The 15,735-nt window shown below is 59.6% G+C and overlaps 1 protein-coding gene across 4 annotated transcripts in view; it reads right to left on the bottom strand.

Annotated features, from left to right (window-relative positions):
* Positions 1-257: 257 nt before the first annotated feature.
* The window catches only part of PRR5 (proline rich 5), a 69,593-nt gene continuing 54,115 nt past the window's right edge, over positions 258-15,735 (bottom strand). For all 4 annotated transcript variants that reach the window (XM_054543780.2, XM_063723107.1, XM_024239998.3 and 1 more), the window contains 6 exons: positions 14,205-14,253; positions 11,162-11,219; positions 5,944-6,035; positions 5,359-5,499; positions 2,792-2,927; positions 258-1,166 (listed from right to left, as the gene is read on the bottom strand). In XM_054543780.2, the coding sequence (XP_054399755.1) occupies positions 691-1,166; positions 2,792-2,927; positions 5,359-5,499; positions 5,944-6,035; positions 11,162-11,219; positions 14,205-14,253 (952 nt within the window). In that variant the 3' untranslated portion in view covers positions 258-690. The remainder of the gene's footprint in view (positions 1,167-2,791; positions 2,928-5,358; positions 5,500-5,943; positions 6,036-11,161; positions 11,220-14,204; positions 14,254-15,735) is intronic.

Here is a 15,735-nt window from a genome sequence, read left to right as displayed (position 1 = left end):
GCCAGGGGCAAAGTCAGGGCCAGACTCCTGTGTGGCAGGGCCAGCCCCACTCCCTAGCATCCCAGCCCTTCCTTCCACAACCTCCCGGTCCTCCCATCAGGGACAGGGACGGTGGAGCAGAAGGAAGGCCTGGACAACAGGCACAGGTCTGCCCCCTCCACGCAGACCCTGGGAACCTGTGCTCCCTAGAAGGGAGCGAAGGCCTGAGGGTGAGCACCCCGAAGGGGCGTCCCCAGGGCAGGCACAGCAGACATGAGCCAGGTTGACAGGTTTTATTCCACCCCCTTCCATCCCCATGGCAACCCCAGGCAGGAGGAGACAGGTGTGCTGGAGTCTGGTCACTCTGGGGCCTGGAGTGGGCAGAGCCCACCAGGTTCACATTCCCTGTGGGCAGGTGTGGACACCAGAGGGCTGGGGCAGGAGGAGCATGGGAGTGAGCGGCCGACCCCTGTCCCTGACCCGGGCCCTAGGTAACGCCGACTCAGATGCCTGAAACAGACCTGGGCTGAGCAAGGAAGGCTGATGGTATTTCCAGCCAAGACAGAAATACAAAGTGACCGAGGCCAGTGACGAGGCCGACAAGGCTGGCGGGATGGGACACAGTAAAAAAGTCTCACTCACACACACGCCACATGGACACCCCCGCACACGGGGACATGTCAGTAAAAACTCAAGGCCAGCTGTGAGGCCTCACACGACACTCTGCCGGCCCCCAGAGCCCTCCAAGTCGGACATGCCAGAACTCCGGCCCCGGCCAAAGTCAATGAAAATCCCTTCAGAATCCGAGTCCACGGACTCCAGGATCTGGTCCACCAGGTTCTCCGGGCTGGAGCGGGGCAGGGAGCTGCGGGTGGGATCCAAGCCCTGCTCAGGGGGCTGGGTCGTGGGGTACAGTCTGCTGGGACAGGGCCCTGAGTGGGGCGCCGGGGAGGACCTGAAGGTCCCAGTGGGGCCCTGGCCAGGCGGCTCAGAGAAGCCCTGAGGCTCGGGGCAGGACGTCATCTCCGACACAGAGTGTCTGCGGATGCTGGTGCCGCCGGCCGCAGCGCCCTCCGCCTCGTGCTCCTGCACGGGGTTCAGCAGAGGCGTGTTGTAGCTCTTGGAGCGCACCACGGGGTTCTTGGCCAGCACGTCCCCCGAGCGGGAGCGGCGGAGGAGGCGCTTTTCTGGGGAGAGACATGGGCACTGTCACACCAGAGGCCACCTGTGTCCCCGCCCACCTTGGCACCTGCTGCTCGCTGCACACTGGGTCCCTGTGCAGGGGCAGCTGCGGAGAAGGCCCGACCCATGCCGATCCCTGGCCCAGCTCAGCAGGTCCCGCCGCCACAAGCCCTGACACTAGCTCAGGTTCCAGTCTCTCTTCTCCAGCCTAGGCCCAGCCTGGTCACACAGGACCTCAAGTCAAATGCCTGGGTTTGAACCTGCACCCTGCCAGTGACCTGTGTTTGATCCTAGGTAAGTTACCTAACCGCCCGTGCCTCAGTTTCCCCACTTGTGGAAGTGTATGGACTTTGGCACCTGCTGGATGCCTGTACTTTCCTAGGCAGGCGCAGCCCCTGCCCCACTGGAGCTGGTGCCCAACGGGATGGGGGGAGGACCAAGAAGCCCACAGAGGCGAGCCATGGGGCCAGGTTGTGGGGCTGTGATGGGGGCAGATGGGGACAGGCCCTCCATGTAAGGTCAAGGCAGGGATTCCATCCTGGGGATGCGGGGAGCCTGCGGCCAGGCAGTTGTAAATGGGCCTCGCTGGCCGCTGCGTGGAGAGTAATAGACTGTGGGGGCCGAGAGTAGACGTGGGGACCCAGGGAGGAGGCCCGTAGGGTCATCTGGGCGGGAGGCAGTGGCACTGGTGGCCAAGGCTGGTGGGGGGGCAGGGTTCAGGCTCCCATTCAGGACCCTGCAGTCCCAAGAGTGGCCACCAGATGGCAGGCGACACACACGAGCGGCTCAGGGGCCTTTCCCGGACCAGAAGATGGGGGTCCCATTAGGCAGGGACTGGGGTCCTGCCATCCAGGGCTACACCAAGCCTGGGTGGCTCAAAAGTTCTCCAGTAGCCAGGGCACTGCCTGGGCTGAGACACACCAGTGAGCAGGTTTTACACCAGCAGGTGGGGACGGGGAGCCCCTCTGGATGAGGAGGGCATAGTCCCAAGTGGGCCTTGCCCCAGCTCTGTCCTCTCTGCCTGGGATGCTCCCAGCCTCCAGCTAATGGTGGGTCGTGGAGGGGACTCACTGGTCGGCCTCCCCCACTGGAGGGGAAGGACATGGGCTCGGGCTGGTGCACAGCAGGTACTCAAGAGACATTGCTGAAGGAATCCAGAGGCCCTCGGTCAAGAGAGCAACGTGGCCAGCTGAGCTGGACGCGCCCGGCAGTCCCGGGATGCTGCCCACAGGGCTCAGCCTGCCCACCCCCAGGCCGAGTCCCTCCCAGCCCGGGTCCCCTCACTGAGCCAGGAGTCCTCAGGCTTCGCGAAGCATTTGCATGTTCCGAGCACTCCGCCTGGCCCACTTCTGACTTTCAAGACAGCACATGAACGTGGCCTCCTGGGGAACACAGAGGCCTGGTGGAGCTCTCCAGGGTGTTGCCACATCACCGCTCACGGTGTGTGCCCACCGTCACGGATCCCCATGTCCAGGCCAGCACATGGCAGGCTGGGGGCTGCTGCCCGGCTGAGAACCAGTTTGGAGCCAGATCCTGGTTCCGTCGTGGGGCCTCGGCTTGCCCATCTGTTCACAACGGATGTGGCCCGTGGTCACCCCTGCCCCAGCCCAAGGCCCAGGCGGACCCCTACCCAGGATGCAGGAATGGGTGAAGGGCCCCTCGCTGGACTGGAGGCCATAGGTGCCCAGGTATGGCGACACCACCTTCTGGACCAGCGTCTCCAGGCGCAGGTAGTCCTCGGTCACGCCCCTGGACTCATGTACCCCCTGCAGGAGAGTGGAGTAGGGGGTAGGGGGGTCACGCACCCGAGCTTGGTGGCCCCAGGCTCTCAACCATATGTCCCACCCACCAGACAGCCTGTCCTCTGCCTCCCGCCACCCCATGCCCACAGGCTCTCCGTCCCCATGGCAGGGCCCACGGTGGCCTCCCAGCCCCTCTCAGAGTATGTGGCCTGAGTCACTCTGCTGCTCACAGCAGCGTCGTGACCTGGGAGACCCTGGTGTGCCCTGGAAAAAGGCCCTGTGGCCAGATGAGATGGGTGTTCTGCACCTTCCACCCCTCGGAGGGGCCCTGTACTCAAGAGTCCCAGAGGCTTTGGACAGTCTCTCCAGAGACACTGGCTGACCCCACGCAGGGAGGGCCAAGCTGCTCACCTGGGGCTCCCTGCCCCACGGGGCCAGGTGGAGTCCCCATCCATCAGGCACCTCCTCACAAGCCCCACTCTCTTCTTCTCATCACTGGCTCAGGCCACCTCCCCTCATCCAGAGCTCTGAATGGCTCACCGCTACCTCCAGGTGTATTTGAGCCAATGCCTGGGAGATGAGGCTGCTCACCCAGCTGTGCCCTGAGCTGGGACAAAAGCTCTGTGACCTCAGCACCCAGCAAAGAGGGCTGGGAGAAAGCTGACTTATAACGAGTGCTTGCACTCTTTAAATAAGTGAATGAATGAGTTAATGAATGAAGACAGCAGGCCTCAAGGGGCTGTCAGGGGGTTCAGGGACAAGATACACGGAGGTAGAATTCTTTTTTTTTGAGACAGAGTTTCGCTCTGTCACCAGGCTGGAGTGCAGTGGTGCGATCTTGGCTCACTGCAACCTCCGCCTCCCAGGTTCAAGCGATTCTCCTGCCTCAGCCTCCCGAGTAGCTGGGACTACAGGCATGCATCACCATGCCCAGGTAATTTTTGTATTTTTAGTAGAGACGGGGTTTCGCCATGTTGGCCAGGATGGTCTCAATCTCCTAACCTTGTGATCTGCCCGCCTTGGCCTCCCAAAGTGCTGGGATTGCAGGCGTGAGTGACCACGCCCGGCCACACCCAGGTAGAACTGTAAGTGACAATCCAGCCAGCCAGAGGCAAGGACTAACCCAGGACTCTTGGGATGGCTGTGGGAGGCCACTCCAGGCAGGGAGGGAGGCATGGTCCAGGCCACGTCCCTGGGGGTGAGCAAAGTCGCCTGAACTCCCGGCGTTTCGGGGCTGGTGCAGGCTCCTATGTCCTGGCCTGTGTCCTAACAAAGAGTGGGTGGGACTCCACAGGTGCCCTCAGTAAGGTCACCCACACTAATGCAGGGGACCCCATGTGTCTCTGGAATTGTCTGCCCGTAGGAGCAGTGACTTGGTTGTGAATGACCAAGTCCTCACCTGTCCTGTCAGGGAGGAGGCCTCCCTCTGTTCAAGACCGGGAAGCTGAAGCTGAGACGGCAAAGTCCCTCAAGGGTCCCCGCTTCAACCCAGCCAGGCCTGACCTAAAATCTCTCAACTCCCACCCAGGGCAGCCCCTGCCCTGCACAGCTCCACAATGGCCACCCCTTCCTTGCTCTGGTTTCCCTGTGAGGGTCCCGAGTGTCTCCACAGACCCTAATTTTAAAAGATCTTCACGGGATTCAGAATGATAAAGAGGGCTTGCACCTGTGAGAGCCGGGGTGCGGCTGGGCTCCTGCCCTTGTTAGCTCACAGCAAGCAGGACTTGGGTCCCCTACCTGTAAAATGGGGTGGCCGGCAGTGACTGTATGGTCCTGCGACAGTGCGATGAGCCGGCCAACTGCAAAGTGTGGTGCCTGGGAAAGGCAGTGTGCAGAAACTGCCGGCTTGCGCCACTGGGGGCCCCACTCCTTTCTGGGGCAGGCACCCTCTCCCCACCTGCTGTGAGGGGGGCTAACAGCTCTCAGAGTGTCTTCCCCAGAGCTGACCCACTGATGAAAGCCCTCTGGGCAGAAATGACTGGGCCACTGTGTGTGTGTGTGTGCATGTGCGCATGTATGTGTGTAGTGTGTATGTGCATATGCACGTGTGGTGTGTATGCACGCATGTATGTGTGTAGTGTGTATGTGCATATGCACGTGTGGTGTGTATGCGCGCATGTATGTGTGTAGTGTGCATGCACGCATGTATGTGTGTAGTGTGTATGTGCATGTGCATGCGTGTGTTGGGGGTGGGCACAGCCCCAGGCTGGCCGACACAGGGTGTAAAGGCCCAGCCCTGTGCCCAGGAGGAACAGGTCTGCAGCTTGAGCTCTCCTGAACCCACAGCTCCGACTGGCTGCTCCCCGGTCCCTGGCCCTGAAAGGCTTCTCCTCTGATCGGGCCCTTCCTTAAGTCTCCTGCCCCTAAATCCTCATCTCATGCTCTGCCTATGGGGACCTGAGCCCAATTACTGCCCCACGGTCCCCATGCCCGACCCTGTGCCCACTGTGCCCACCTGCAGCACCAGCAGCATCTGCACGATGGCAGGGGGCACGCGGGCGTGGGCCCGGGCCAGCGCATCCTCTAGCTTCACACTGAGGGTGATGGCGTTCCGGAAGTGCAGCAGGGCCAGCTGGCGCACCGATGGCTCCTTGCCCTGTGGATGGAAGGCACCCCACCCCACTGGCTGTGGTCACATGCGTCCTCATCTCCCCTCTCCCGGCCCTGGGACCCCACAGGGGGAAGAGACCTGCCGACCCTCAGGCCCCTCCACCCCGTTCTCCTCAGATGACCTCATCCCAAGGATAGAGGGCCCCTTCAGTTTCCTCTGGCAGTGAAAGGGTTACTGTCACAGAGCCCCTACTCTGTGCCTCGCTGCTGGGGGATTCACAGGGAGGGAGGCGTCCAGATCTGCAGCTTGGAGGGGTGGAAACAGGCTCTGAGCAACTCAGGTAGCCCAAGGAGAGCAGCACAGAGCAGAGCAGCACAGAGCAGAGCAGGTATGTGCGTCCCCGAGCCTGGCAGCCCCCATCTGTAGAGTGAGGCCAGGCTGGGCATGGCAGGGGCACTGGGCTTCCCTCCCCAGGGCTGGGCTGCCCACCTGCACTGGGTAGAAGATGGCCTGCAGCATGGGTAGCACGTCACTGAAGAAGAAGTCCCAGGTCTCTGCCAGTGAGTCCAGCAGCTTCTGTCCTGTGGGCATGGGGGCCGTCACCACTGGGCCTGACTGGCTCTGGCAGACACCTCCACTCACCCAGGATGGGTGGTCGGAGGATGCGGGAGTGGAGGGCCTGGGCTCAGGCCCCTGGTGGCACCTGCCCAAGGTTGACGTCCAGCTCCACAGCTCAGCTATTCTATGGCCCTGGGCCCACTGCTTAACCTCAGTCTTCCATTTATAAAATGTGGCAGTAAAGGGATCGGCCTCCCAGAGCTGAGGGCATGAAATGAGACTAAGGCACAGGGAACTTGGCTCAGGGTCTGCTCCTAGCAGATAGATGACAGCTGCCAATTCCCAGGCCTTTGTCACATACCAGACCCACACAAGTGAGAGCCACACAGGTATACACCTAGCACAGGTGAGACCCCTACATGTATGCCTGACACAGGTGAGACCCGCACGGGCACACCCGGCACAGGTGAGACCCGCACGGGCACAGCCGGCACAGGTGAGACCCGCACGGGCACACCCGGCACAGGTGAGACCCGCATGGGTACACCTGGCACAGGTGAGACCTACACAGGTGAGACCCACACAGGTACGCCTGGCACAGCAGTTTCAACTCACATCCTAGTCTCATCAGATCCTCCTAACAACCCAGCTAAGCAGTTGATTTCACCTATCCACCGACCTCCTCCCTCCTTCCCCCACACTATGTGCCCCTCCAACAAACACTCACAGAACACCTACTCTGTGCTAGCCCTGATGCTGGGCACTGGGGACCCAGCTGAGCCCCAAACAGTCGCCCATCCATCACATGGCAGGGAAGTGGGACACTGAGCAGGATCATAAGGGCAGTGGCCAGGGGTGATCGACCCCCATCAAGCAGACAGACGCTGAGCCTCCAAGGAAAGGGTGCACCACGGTCAGTGACCCAGAGGACCCAGGGCCAGGCCAGCTCTGCCTGTGGTCAGGTCTGGGAATCCACAGAGACCACTTCCAATAGCAGCACCACGTCCAAAGGAGAAGAGGGTGCAGAGGGTCAGGCAGGGAGGGCCTCCTGGAGGAGGAGCGATCCAAGCTGGCTATAGGAGCTGGGCTTGCCAGACTTAGTGGTATGGGGACACATCTTGACAGGTGAGTCTCTGAAGCAGATATGTAGGTAGCAGACATCGGGACCAGCTCTGCAGGATTTCTGCTGGCCTTGGGAGGAACGGTGCCATGCACCGGGTGAGTGACCTTTGTGGGATGGGGACAGACGCCCAAGCTGGCTCTGGGCTCCAGCGGGAGAGGCAACGTGCAGAACCCTTGGCCTTTCTGCCTGGACTGAGCAGAGCTGGGATGAGGGCTGCTGGGTCCAGGGATGCACAGTCCAAGGACGTGTCCCCAAGGCCTCTGCTGTCCCCTGGAAGCCAGACGAGCAACTGGCGAGAGAGATCTTGGTGTGGGCGCCTCTGAGTGAAGAAGGAAGCGTTGCCGGCTGTCTCTCAGGCTGCACCCCCGGCCAGAACTGCTTTGAGGTTTCCATGGGAATGCGGAGGCTCAACAGGGACCTTTGCCTTTTTCTCACTCTCTGGGCCCTGCCCCCACTCCCAGAAGCCCCCAAGTTCATGTAGGTTCGAGGGCACTAGGAGTGGGACCCGGCCAGGGGCAGCCCCAGGGGCCGGGGGTGAGCTGGACTGGGCCCCATCTTTGGCTCCCGGCCTGGTGGCCAGCCCTCTGCCCTCCCGGGTAGCCCACACCTGGCTCTGAGGGCGACGGGGGCCAGCAGGAATGCCCCGGACGGGCGGATGCTCACCACCCCGCCAAACTGTGCCCACACACAAAGTCCCTTCAGTTCCCCTCCGCCGCGGTAGGAAGAAAGGCAGCTCAGTTCCCGGGCCGGCCGGGGGGTGGCTCTGGGCACCGGCCAGGCCCGCGTTCTGCTCAGCGCAGGCTGTTCTCCAGCCCACGGGGCGGAAATGCTGCGGAAAGCAGATGTTGTAAAACAGAATCCAGGCCCCAGCTGGAGTCACACGGTGACAAGAGGCCAGGAAGGGCAGCCTTATGGCTGTTGGGGCTCTCTGCCGGGGACTGTCCTGTGGGGATCCCTCTGTGGGGCAGTAGGGTTAGTCGGAGGCAGGCATGGGGCGACCCCAGGAAGTAGTTCCTCCAGGCGGACTCAGTGGCATCCTCTATGAAAGGGGCGTGATACACGTCCCCACGTGGGCAGGTCGAAAGCTGAGATGAAACAGCACTGGGCGTTTGCTGCCGGCAGGACGGGGCCGGGTGCGTGCGCGCCGTACCTTGGCTCCAGCCTGGCAGTACCAGGGGCTGATGCAGGCGAGTGGCCCCGCAGTAGCCTTGGCTCCACGCTGGCTCCCACTCTGGGGTTCTCACTGTGGGCGCAGGCTGGTGTCCGTCTTTTCTTTCTTTATCCGAGTGCTGAGGGCCCTGTGCAGGCCCTGGAAACGAACAACCCTGTTTCAGCCCGTTGGGAGACCCAGGAACAGTGAGGAGCATGGGGCAGTGACAAAAGCCACGCGCTGGGTGGACCAGGTCAAAGATGTCTGGCGCGGGGACGGCCGAGGCACAGGCACGGAGGCAAGCGTGTAAGGCAGCACAGCTGGGTCACGTGACCCACATTGGGTTTGGATTCCCTGGTGGATGAGCGACGGCGGATCCCAGGGCCCGGCAGAGGACCAGGAGCTCCCGTCCAGAGTTCCCAAGTTTCTGGCTTCCAAGGAGTTGCCTGGCTGCAGCTGGAGCCGATTCCCTTAAGCTGCACACAGAGGCCATCAAACCACAACCCTGGCCGCGGTCCAGCCTTCCTCCCCTTTCTAGGGAGGCAGCCCTCCACCTCAAGGCTGCTCCTCCAGGCTCTCAGCTTCCAGGACCGGCTCTGCCCAGGGGCTGAAGCCCAAGGCCTCCCTGGAGGCTGAGAAGGGGCAGGGGGCAAGGTCCTAGGGCTTCCCCACGGGGGACCATCACTCACCTCTGGTAGAGGCTCTGTAGGGACAGCTGCAAGGAGCAGGCTCAAAGTGAAGAGCTCCCAGTGGAACCCAAGCAGGGGTGGGAAGCAGGAAGGGGGAGGCCCCTGAGGCCACCCATCAAGATGTGGAGGTGGCTATGTCCCCACTGCATGGGGCCGAAAGGGACCAGATGTTCCCCTGAACAGACCATACTTTGAGGCCCTACTCAAGGGCCACTGCATCCATGCAGCCCTCTCTGACTGCTAAGGTGGAATGAACCCTTCCTTCCCCAGGACGCTCCTTCACAATGACATTCATCACACTCAACTGTCACCCTCTGGTCCGTGTCTGTGTCCCCAATTGGGCTGTGAGTCCCTGCAGGGCAGGGCCGGGGTCTCCTCCATCTCTGGGCCCCCAGAGGTCACCTGGGCCTGACATGCAGAGAACACTCAAGTGGACAGAGCCTGTTCAACCCCACATTGCTAAGATGGGGGTGCTGAGGCTGGAGAGGAAACCCTGTGTCTGCAGCTATGTGGGAACTGGAGGCCAGGGCCTCAGACTCCCAGCCTAGAGCCCAGTGCCTGTCCCTGAGGCCTGGGGAGGCCAGGCAGGGCTGGCGAGGTGGAAGGGGATGCTGGGCCCCCAGGTGGGGCCTCCCAGGGCTGCCCTCTGCCCCTTCTGCTAGGCAGGCACCCCTGCTGGGAGGCCTGGCAGACCTGGCTGCGCCGGGCAGAGCTCCACTCAAGCCACACAAAACTCACTTCTCTGAGAGCCCCGGCTCCCCTGGGCCAGATCTGGTGGGAGGCACAGGCACTGCCAGAATGTGCTGCGTCAAGCGAGGAGCGTGGGCAGGCATCTTCCTCAGGTGCCAAATGCGCACAGCTCTGTCCTGCCAGCCTAGATGCTGCCTCCTCCAGGAAGCCTTCCCAGAACCCCCATGTCTCCCCTACGGTCTGATGGTTTTCATAGCCTCTCTTTGTGTTCCTGTTTTGGCTGGCCCCACCCAACACGTTCAGTGGACATGAGGAAGGACCATGACATGCAGCTCCAAGGTCCCCTGGAACATGCCAGGCCTCTGGGCCTGTGTCCTCCTCTGTGGAGTGGGCTAATAGCTCTTTTTCCCAGGGTCAGAGGGAGGCCTGGAGGAGGAGCCTGGGGCAGCAGAGTGAAGAGTATGGGTTTGGGAGCCGGTGGCCTGCTTGGCACCCTGGCCTTGCCACGGAGCAGCTGTGTGGCCTGGGCAGGACACCGTGCCTCACTTTCCCCATTTGTTCAGTGCTAACAATGGTGGCTTCTTCACAGGGTTGTGGAAATCAAATGAGTTAGTAGATGTGAAACACTCGGGGCAGTCTAGCAGGCAGGGACGCACACACCCGGTGCCCAGTGCACAGGTGCTCAACACATGAGCACAGTGCAGGCCCAATCCCAGCACAGGGCCGGGCACTCAGCACAGCCCGAGCAAAGCAGCATCCGTGGGAACTGAGTGGCCCCCCTCACCTGACCCCGCTCCCAGGGCAGCTTGCTCCCGCAAGGAGGCGCACACTGCTGCTGCTGCCCGAGGCTCTCGGCCATGGGAAGCCCAACCTGCACAGTGAGGCTGACGGGGACCTCAGGGCCTTGAGAAGGGCAAAGGGTGTGTGCCCTAAAGTCAGGCAGACCTGGGTTTGAGTCCCACCCTCACCCCTGATGTAGCCTTGGGCAAATCGCTTATTATCACTGTGCTCTCCCACTGTGCTCTCCCACTCAGGAACAATAACCTGAAGGTCCCAGTGGGTGGTTGTGAGCCTCGACAGAGAAAATTCAGCTGAGTCCCCCATCCTGTCCCCTCCTCTGTGAGTACTGGCGACCTCAGCCCTAACCCACTTCTCCTCTGACCCCCAAAGACCGGGACAGGGGCTCTCCCAAGCTGCGGGGACAGAACTCACTAGGGCCAGAAAGCCTCGTGGGCAGGGAGGGGAAGCAGGGGGCTTTTCCCTGAAGTCTCGTAGCCCTCCTGGGCTCCAGCAAGTTCGGGGGGCAGACCCTCTCCCAGAGTCCCCTCTGGGTAAGGATCTCGGCCCTGCTGCCCTAAGGCTATACGTGTTCCTTCCAAGCCCTCTGGACCAGAGGGCCACACCTAACCCACAGGCCCCCGGCGCGAGGCCCAGCAGTCCAGCAGCCAGCCAGCACCCAGCATGGCCCAGAGCAGCCACCAAGGGGCCCACACTCACCCTCGTAGAAGCGAATCTTGTCCCGAAGGATCACCATGCCTTTTGTTAGCAGCTGGTTCTGAAGGTAAACACAGAGGGGCTGTCACCGCTCTTGTGGATGCTCTGGGGTGTCCTGGCCATCCCTTGGGATGGCCCCCGAGAGTCCATCCACCAGTGAGCAGCCGAGGCTTAAAGGGGTCCCACAGTCCACCTGCTGCAGGGCCTGAGCATCAGTTCACCCAGAGGGGCAACTGACCCAATCCCGGGTCGTCACGAGACAGGAGGTGGTTACACGGACATCCCGAGAGATGGGCAGGGCCTAGAGCCCCTTGCACTGGGCTCAGCTGGGCAGGCAGATGCCTGGCACGTCCCACAGTGAAGAAAGGACTTTGCAGCAAGAGGTGGCTCTGATGACCAAAGGCCGGGCCTGTCAGCTGCCATCCCACCTCAGGGACCCTGCATGCACTGCCTGGGGTGGCTCGGCTGAGAACCACGCTGTGTGGTCTCAGCAACCCAAGCAGCCGCCAACGAAAGCATGGACCACAAAAGGCGGCCCATCCACACAAAGAAATGAAGCACTGGCTTGTGCTCCAACGAGAAAGAATCTGATGCTAACAGAAAGAGTCCAGACAAAAGTCCACACGCCGTGTGATGCCACCGATATGAAATGTACAGAATCGGCTGGGCGCGGTGGCTCACACGCCTGTAATCCCAGCACTTTGGGAGACTGAGGTGGGCAGGTCACCTGAGGTCAGGAGTTCGAGACCAGCCTGACCAACACGGAGAAACCCCGTCTCTACTAAAAATACAAAATTAGCCAGGCGTGGTGGCGCATGCCTGTAATCCCAGCTACTAGGGAGGCTGAGGCAGGAAAATCGCTTGAACCCGGGAGGTGGAGGTTGCGGTGAGCCGAGATCATGCCACTGCACTCCAGCCTGGGCAACAAGAGTGAAACTCTGTCTCAAAAAAGAAAACAAAAACAAAAACAAAAACAAAAAAAAAAAAAGAAGAAATGTACAGAATCGGCAAATCCGGAGACAGAACGTGGATGAGTGGTTGCCAAGTGCTGGGGAGGGTTTGGGGAGGGGTAGGGATTACCAATGGGTACAGGGTTTCTTTTTGGCATGATGAAAAAGTCCCAGAATTAGATGTGGTGAGGTTGTACAATTTTGTGAATATACTAAAAACCCACTGGGCACAGTGGCTCACACCTGTAATCCCAGCACTTTGTGAGGCTGGGACAGGAGGATTGCTTGAGCCCAGGAGTTCAAGACCAGACTCTGGACAACAGAGCAAGACCCTATCTCTACAAAAAATTAAAAAATTAGCCAGGTGTGGTGGCATGTGCCTATGGTCCCAGCTACTCAGGAGGCTGAAATGGGAGGATCTCTTGAGCCTGGGAGGTTGAGGCTGCAGTGGGCCGTCATCATGTCACTGTACTGCAGCCTGGGCAACAGAGTGAGACCCTGTCTCAAAAGACACAATGACTAAAAATCATTAAATTGTACACTTTAAAAGGATGAATCGTGGCTGGGCGCAGTGGCTCACGCCTGTAATCCCAGCACTTTGGGAGGCCGAGGCGGGCGGATCACGAGGTCAGGAGATTGAGACCATTCTGGCTAACACAGTGAAACCCCGTCTCTACTAACAATGCAAAAAAATTAGCCGGGCGTGGTGGTGGGCGACTGTAGTCCCAGCTACTCCAGAGGCTGAGGCAGGAGAATGGCGTGAACCCGGAAGGCGGAGCTTGCAGTGAGCGGAGATCGTGCCACTGCACTCCAGCCTGGGTGACAGAGGGAGACTCTGTCTCAAAAAAAAAAAAAAAAAAAAAAAAAGGGTGAATCGTATGGCATGTGAATTATACCTCAATAAAGCTGTTAAATAACAATACTTTCTTAAGCCCCTAGAAGAATATGATGCAAGGGACCACGGGCTTATCCTCAACCCACCCACTGGGCAAGGTGGGTGCCTCACTCCGAGACTGCACGAGACGCTCCTGTGCTGAGCAGGGCCCTGGGCACCGCAGCAGCCCTGGAAACTACAGGGGCACTAGGCCAGGCCTCACTGGCTGCCCTCCCTCCCGGTGTGACCTCAGGTAGGTCGTTTCACCTCTCTGAGCACCAGGTTCCACCATACCGCACGTGTGTGCATTGACAGTGCAGGCCTCTTGGCCAGAGGGGGTGCCGCAAAGGTGAAATGCTGCAGTACCTGGGACAGACACTGGGTGATGCTGATGGCATAGCCACCATTGCCACTGTGCAGCTCAGTGGGGCCACGCACACCCCAAACCCACACGGACATCCCAGGAGTTTGAGGGGAGATAATGACAACACTTGGAGTTGATCATGTGCCAGGCACAGCGCTAAGAATTCACCGCATCTTGACCAGGCGCAATGGCTCTCCTGTAATCCCAGCACTTTGGGAGGCTGAGGCGGGCAGATCACCTCAAGGTCAGGAGTTTGAGACCAGCCTGGCCAACATGGTGAAACCCTGTCTCTACAAAAATACAAAAATTAGCTGGGCATGATGGTGGGTACCTGTAATCCCAGCTCCTGGGGAGGCTGAGACAGGGGAATCGCTTGAACCCGGGAGGCAGAGGTTGCAGTGAGCTGAGATCGCGCCACTGCGCTCCAGCCTGGGCAACAGAGCAAGACTCCGTCTCAACAACAACAACAACAACAACAACAACAAAACAAAAGACAAGAAACAAAAATTAGCCAGGAGTGGTGGCGGGCACCTGTAATCCCAGCTAATCAGGAGGCTAAGGTGTGAGAATCGCTTGAACCCGGGAGGTGTAGGTTGCGGTGAGCTGGGATCACGCCATTGTACTCCAGCCTGGACGACAGAGTGAGACTATCTCAAAAAAGAATTCACCTCGTCTTATCACTTAACCTCCACAACATTCCATGTGGCTGTGGCTAGATAAGGAACGAGGCAGGTCCTTGGAACCGCAGGCAAACAGTGGGGGAGCCGGCGCTCCACACCCCCAGGGGCAGGTGAGCCCCTGTGCTTTCTGGCTGGCTCATGAGGCAGGCCCAGCCTGGCTGGAGCAAGACCCACCTACCTGCAGGTACTCCGTGAAGAAGGACCCCAGCTCTGTCTTCAGCAGCTGCCTGTGGGTGGGAGGTGAGACAAGAGTGAGTCCCAGACCACACGGCACTGGCATGGGGGACCCAGGGACTGGGGTGGGGCCTCCTGGGCAGCGGGAGACCAGCATGCTCAGCCCAAAAACATGAGTAGTGGACAAGTCCCACCTGTCCAGACCTGCAGGGGCTGGGTCGGCCACACAACCGGGGCCTCCATGGTCCGCAGTGGCAGCTCATCAACTAGATCCCTGCACTCATGTCACAGCAGAGGAAGCCAAGGGGTCCTCAGAGGGAAGACAGTGGCCTCTGCGTCTCACACCTTCTGGAGAGACACCTGGCAGGGCTGGGCCTGCAACACTTGGTTTGCTCCTGCCTTCCACCTGCCCAAATCCCGGATGCCATGGGCTCCTCCTCTCTCCCCCTGCAGAGCTTCTTCCCAAGTGTTTACTCTTTATTCCAGAGAAGCTCATTCAGTCTTCACCAACCCAGCCGCAGGCATTCACCGGGGCTCCCCTTTTATTACAGGGGAGGCAAGAGAGGCTCACAGAGGTCAAGACACCAGACCAGGGTCACATGGGACACGTCAGAGCTGAGATCTGAACCTCCTCCTTGGCACTCAACACTGACAATTCCTCCTTCCCTCCCTACATACCTCCAGGGCCTGAGAGAATGGGAGCACCACATTCCACACCAGCCAGGCTGAAAGCACACAGGCACTGTCAGCGCTGAGGCCCCAGATATGACCTCCCAACAGTCTTCTGAACCAAATACATCAGAAATCTTACTTTTTAGGTTGCTATTCCCTTTAGGAAAACTTTCTTTTTTTTTTTGAGACGAAGTTTTGCTCTGTCACCCAGGCTGGAGTGCGGTGGCGCAATCTCAACCTAGAGGTTGCGGTGAACCCGGGTTCAAGCGATTCTCCTGCCTCAGCCTCCCAAGTAGCTGGCACTACAGGCGTACGCCACCAGGCCCAGTTAATTTTTGTATTTTTAGTAGAGGCGGGGTTTCACCATGTTGGCCAGGCTGGTCTCTAACTCCTGACCTCAAGTGATCCACCCGCTTTGGCCTCCCAAAGTGTTGGGATTACAGGTATGAGCCACCACACCTGGCCTAGGAAAACTTTCTAATCAGTCCTGAATTATAGGCAGTCCTCTCTTTGCATGGTTCTGATACATACAAGTTACAGTTATACTGGTTAAGTTAAATAACAGCAGTCACCCAACCACACGGTTCAAATTTCGGTTCTCGGCACATTAACTGGGTAACTGCATAAAGTACAAGCTCTGCTGCCCGCTCTCCAGTCCACAAATCAAAATGTAGATAACAGATGTGTAAAATGATCACTGACCAATTGCAACACTTCTTTCAAAGTCAGTCTGTGATTGGTCCCTAAGTATCTGTCAGCAGTTCATGCACAGACAGCAAAGTGTGACCTGTGTTGCCTCCTTGTCTGCCAGTGTGAAACCCATGTGGCGTTCTGTAAAAATGGATACAAGAAAAAGCAACTGG

Source organism: Pongo abelii, chromosome 23 (assembly GCF_028885655.2).
Source record: "Pongo abelii isolate AG06213 chromosome 23, NHGRI_mPonAbe1-v2.0_pri, whole genome shotgun sequence".
Classification (NCBI taxonomy): domain Eukaryota; kingdom Metazoa; phylum Chordata; class Mammalia; order Primates; family Hominidae; genus Pongo; species Pongo abelii.
The sequence above is the reverse complement of the archived record's forward strand: the minus strand, read 5'-3'. Positions and strand labels throughout refer to the sequence as shown.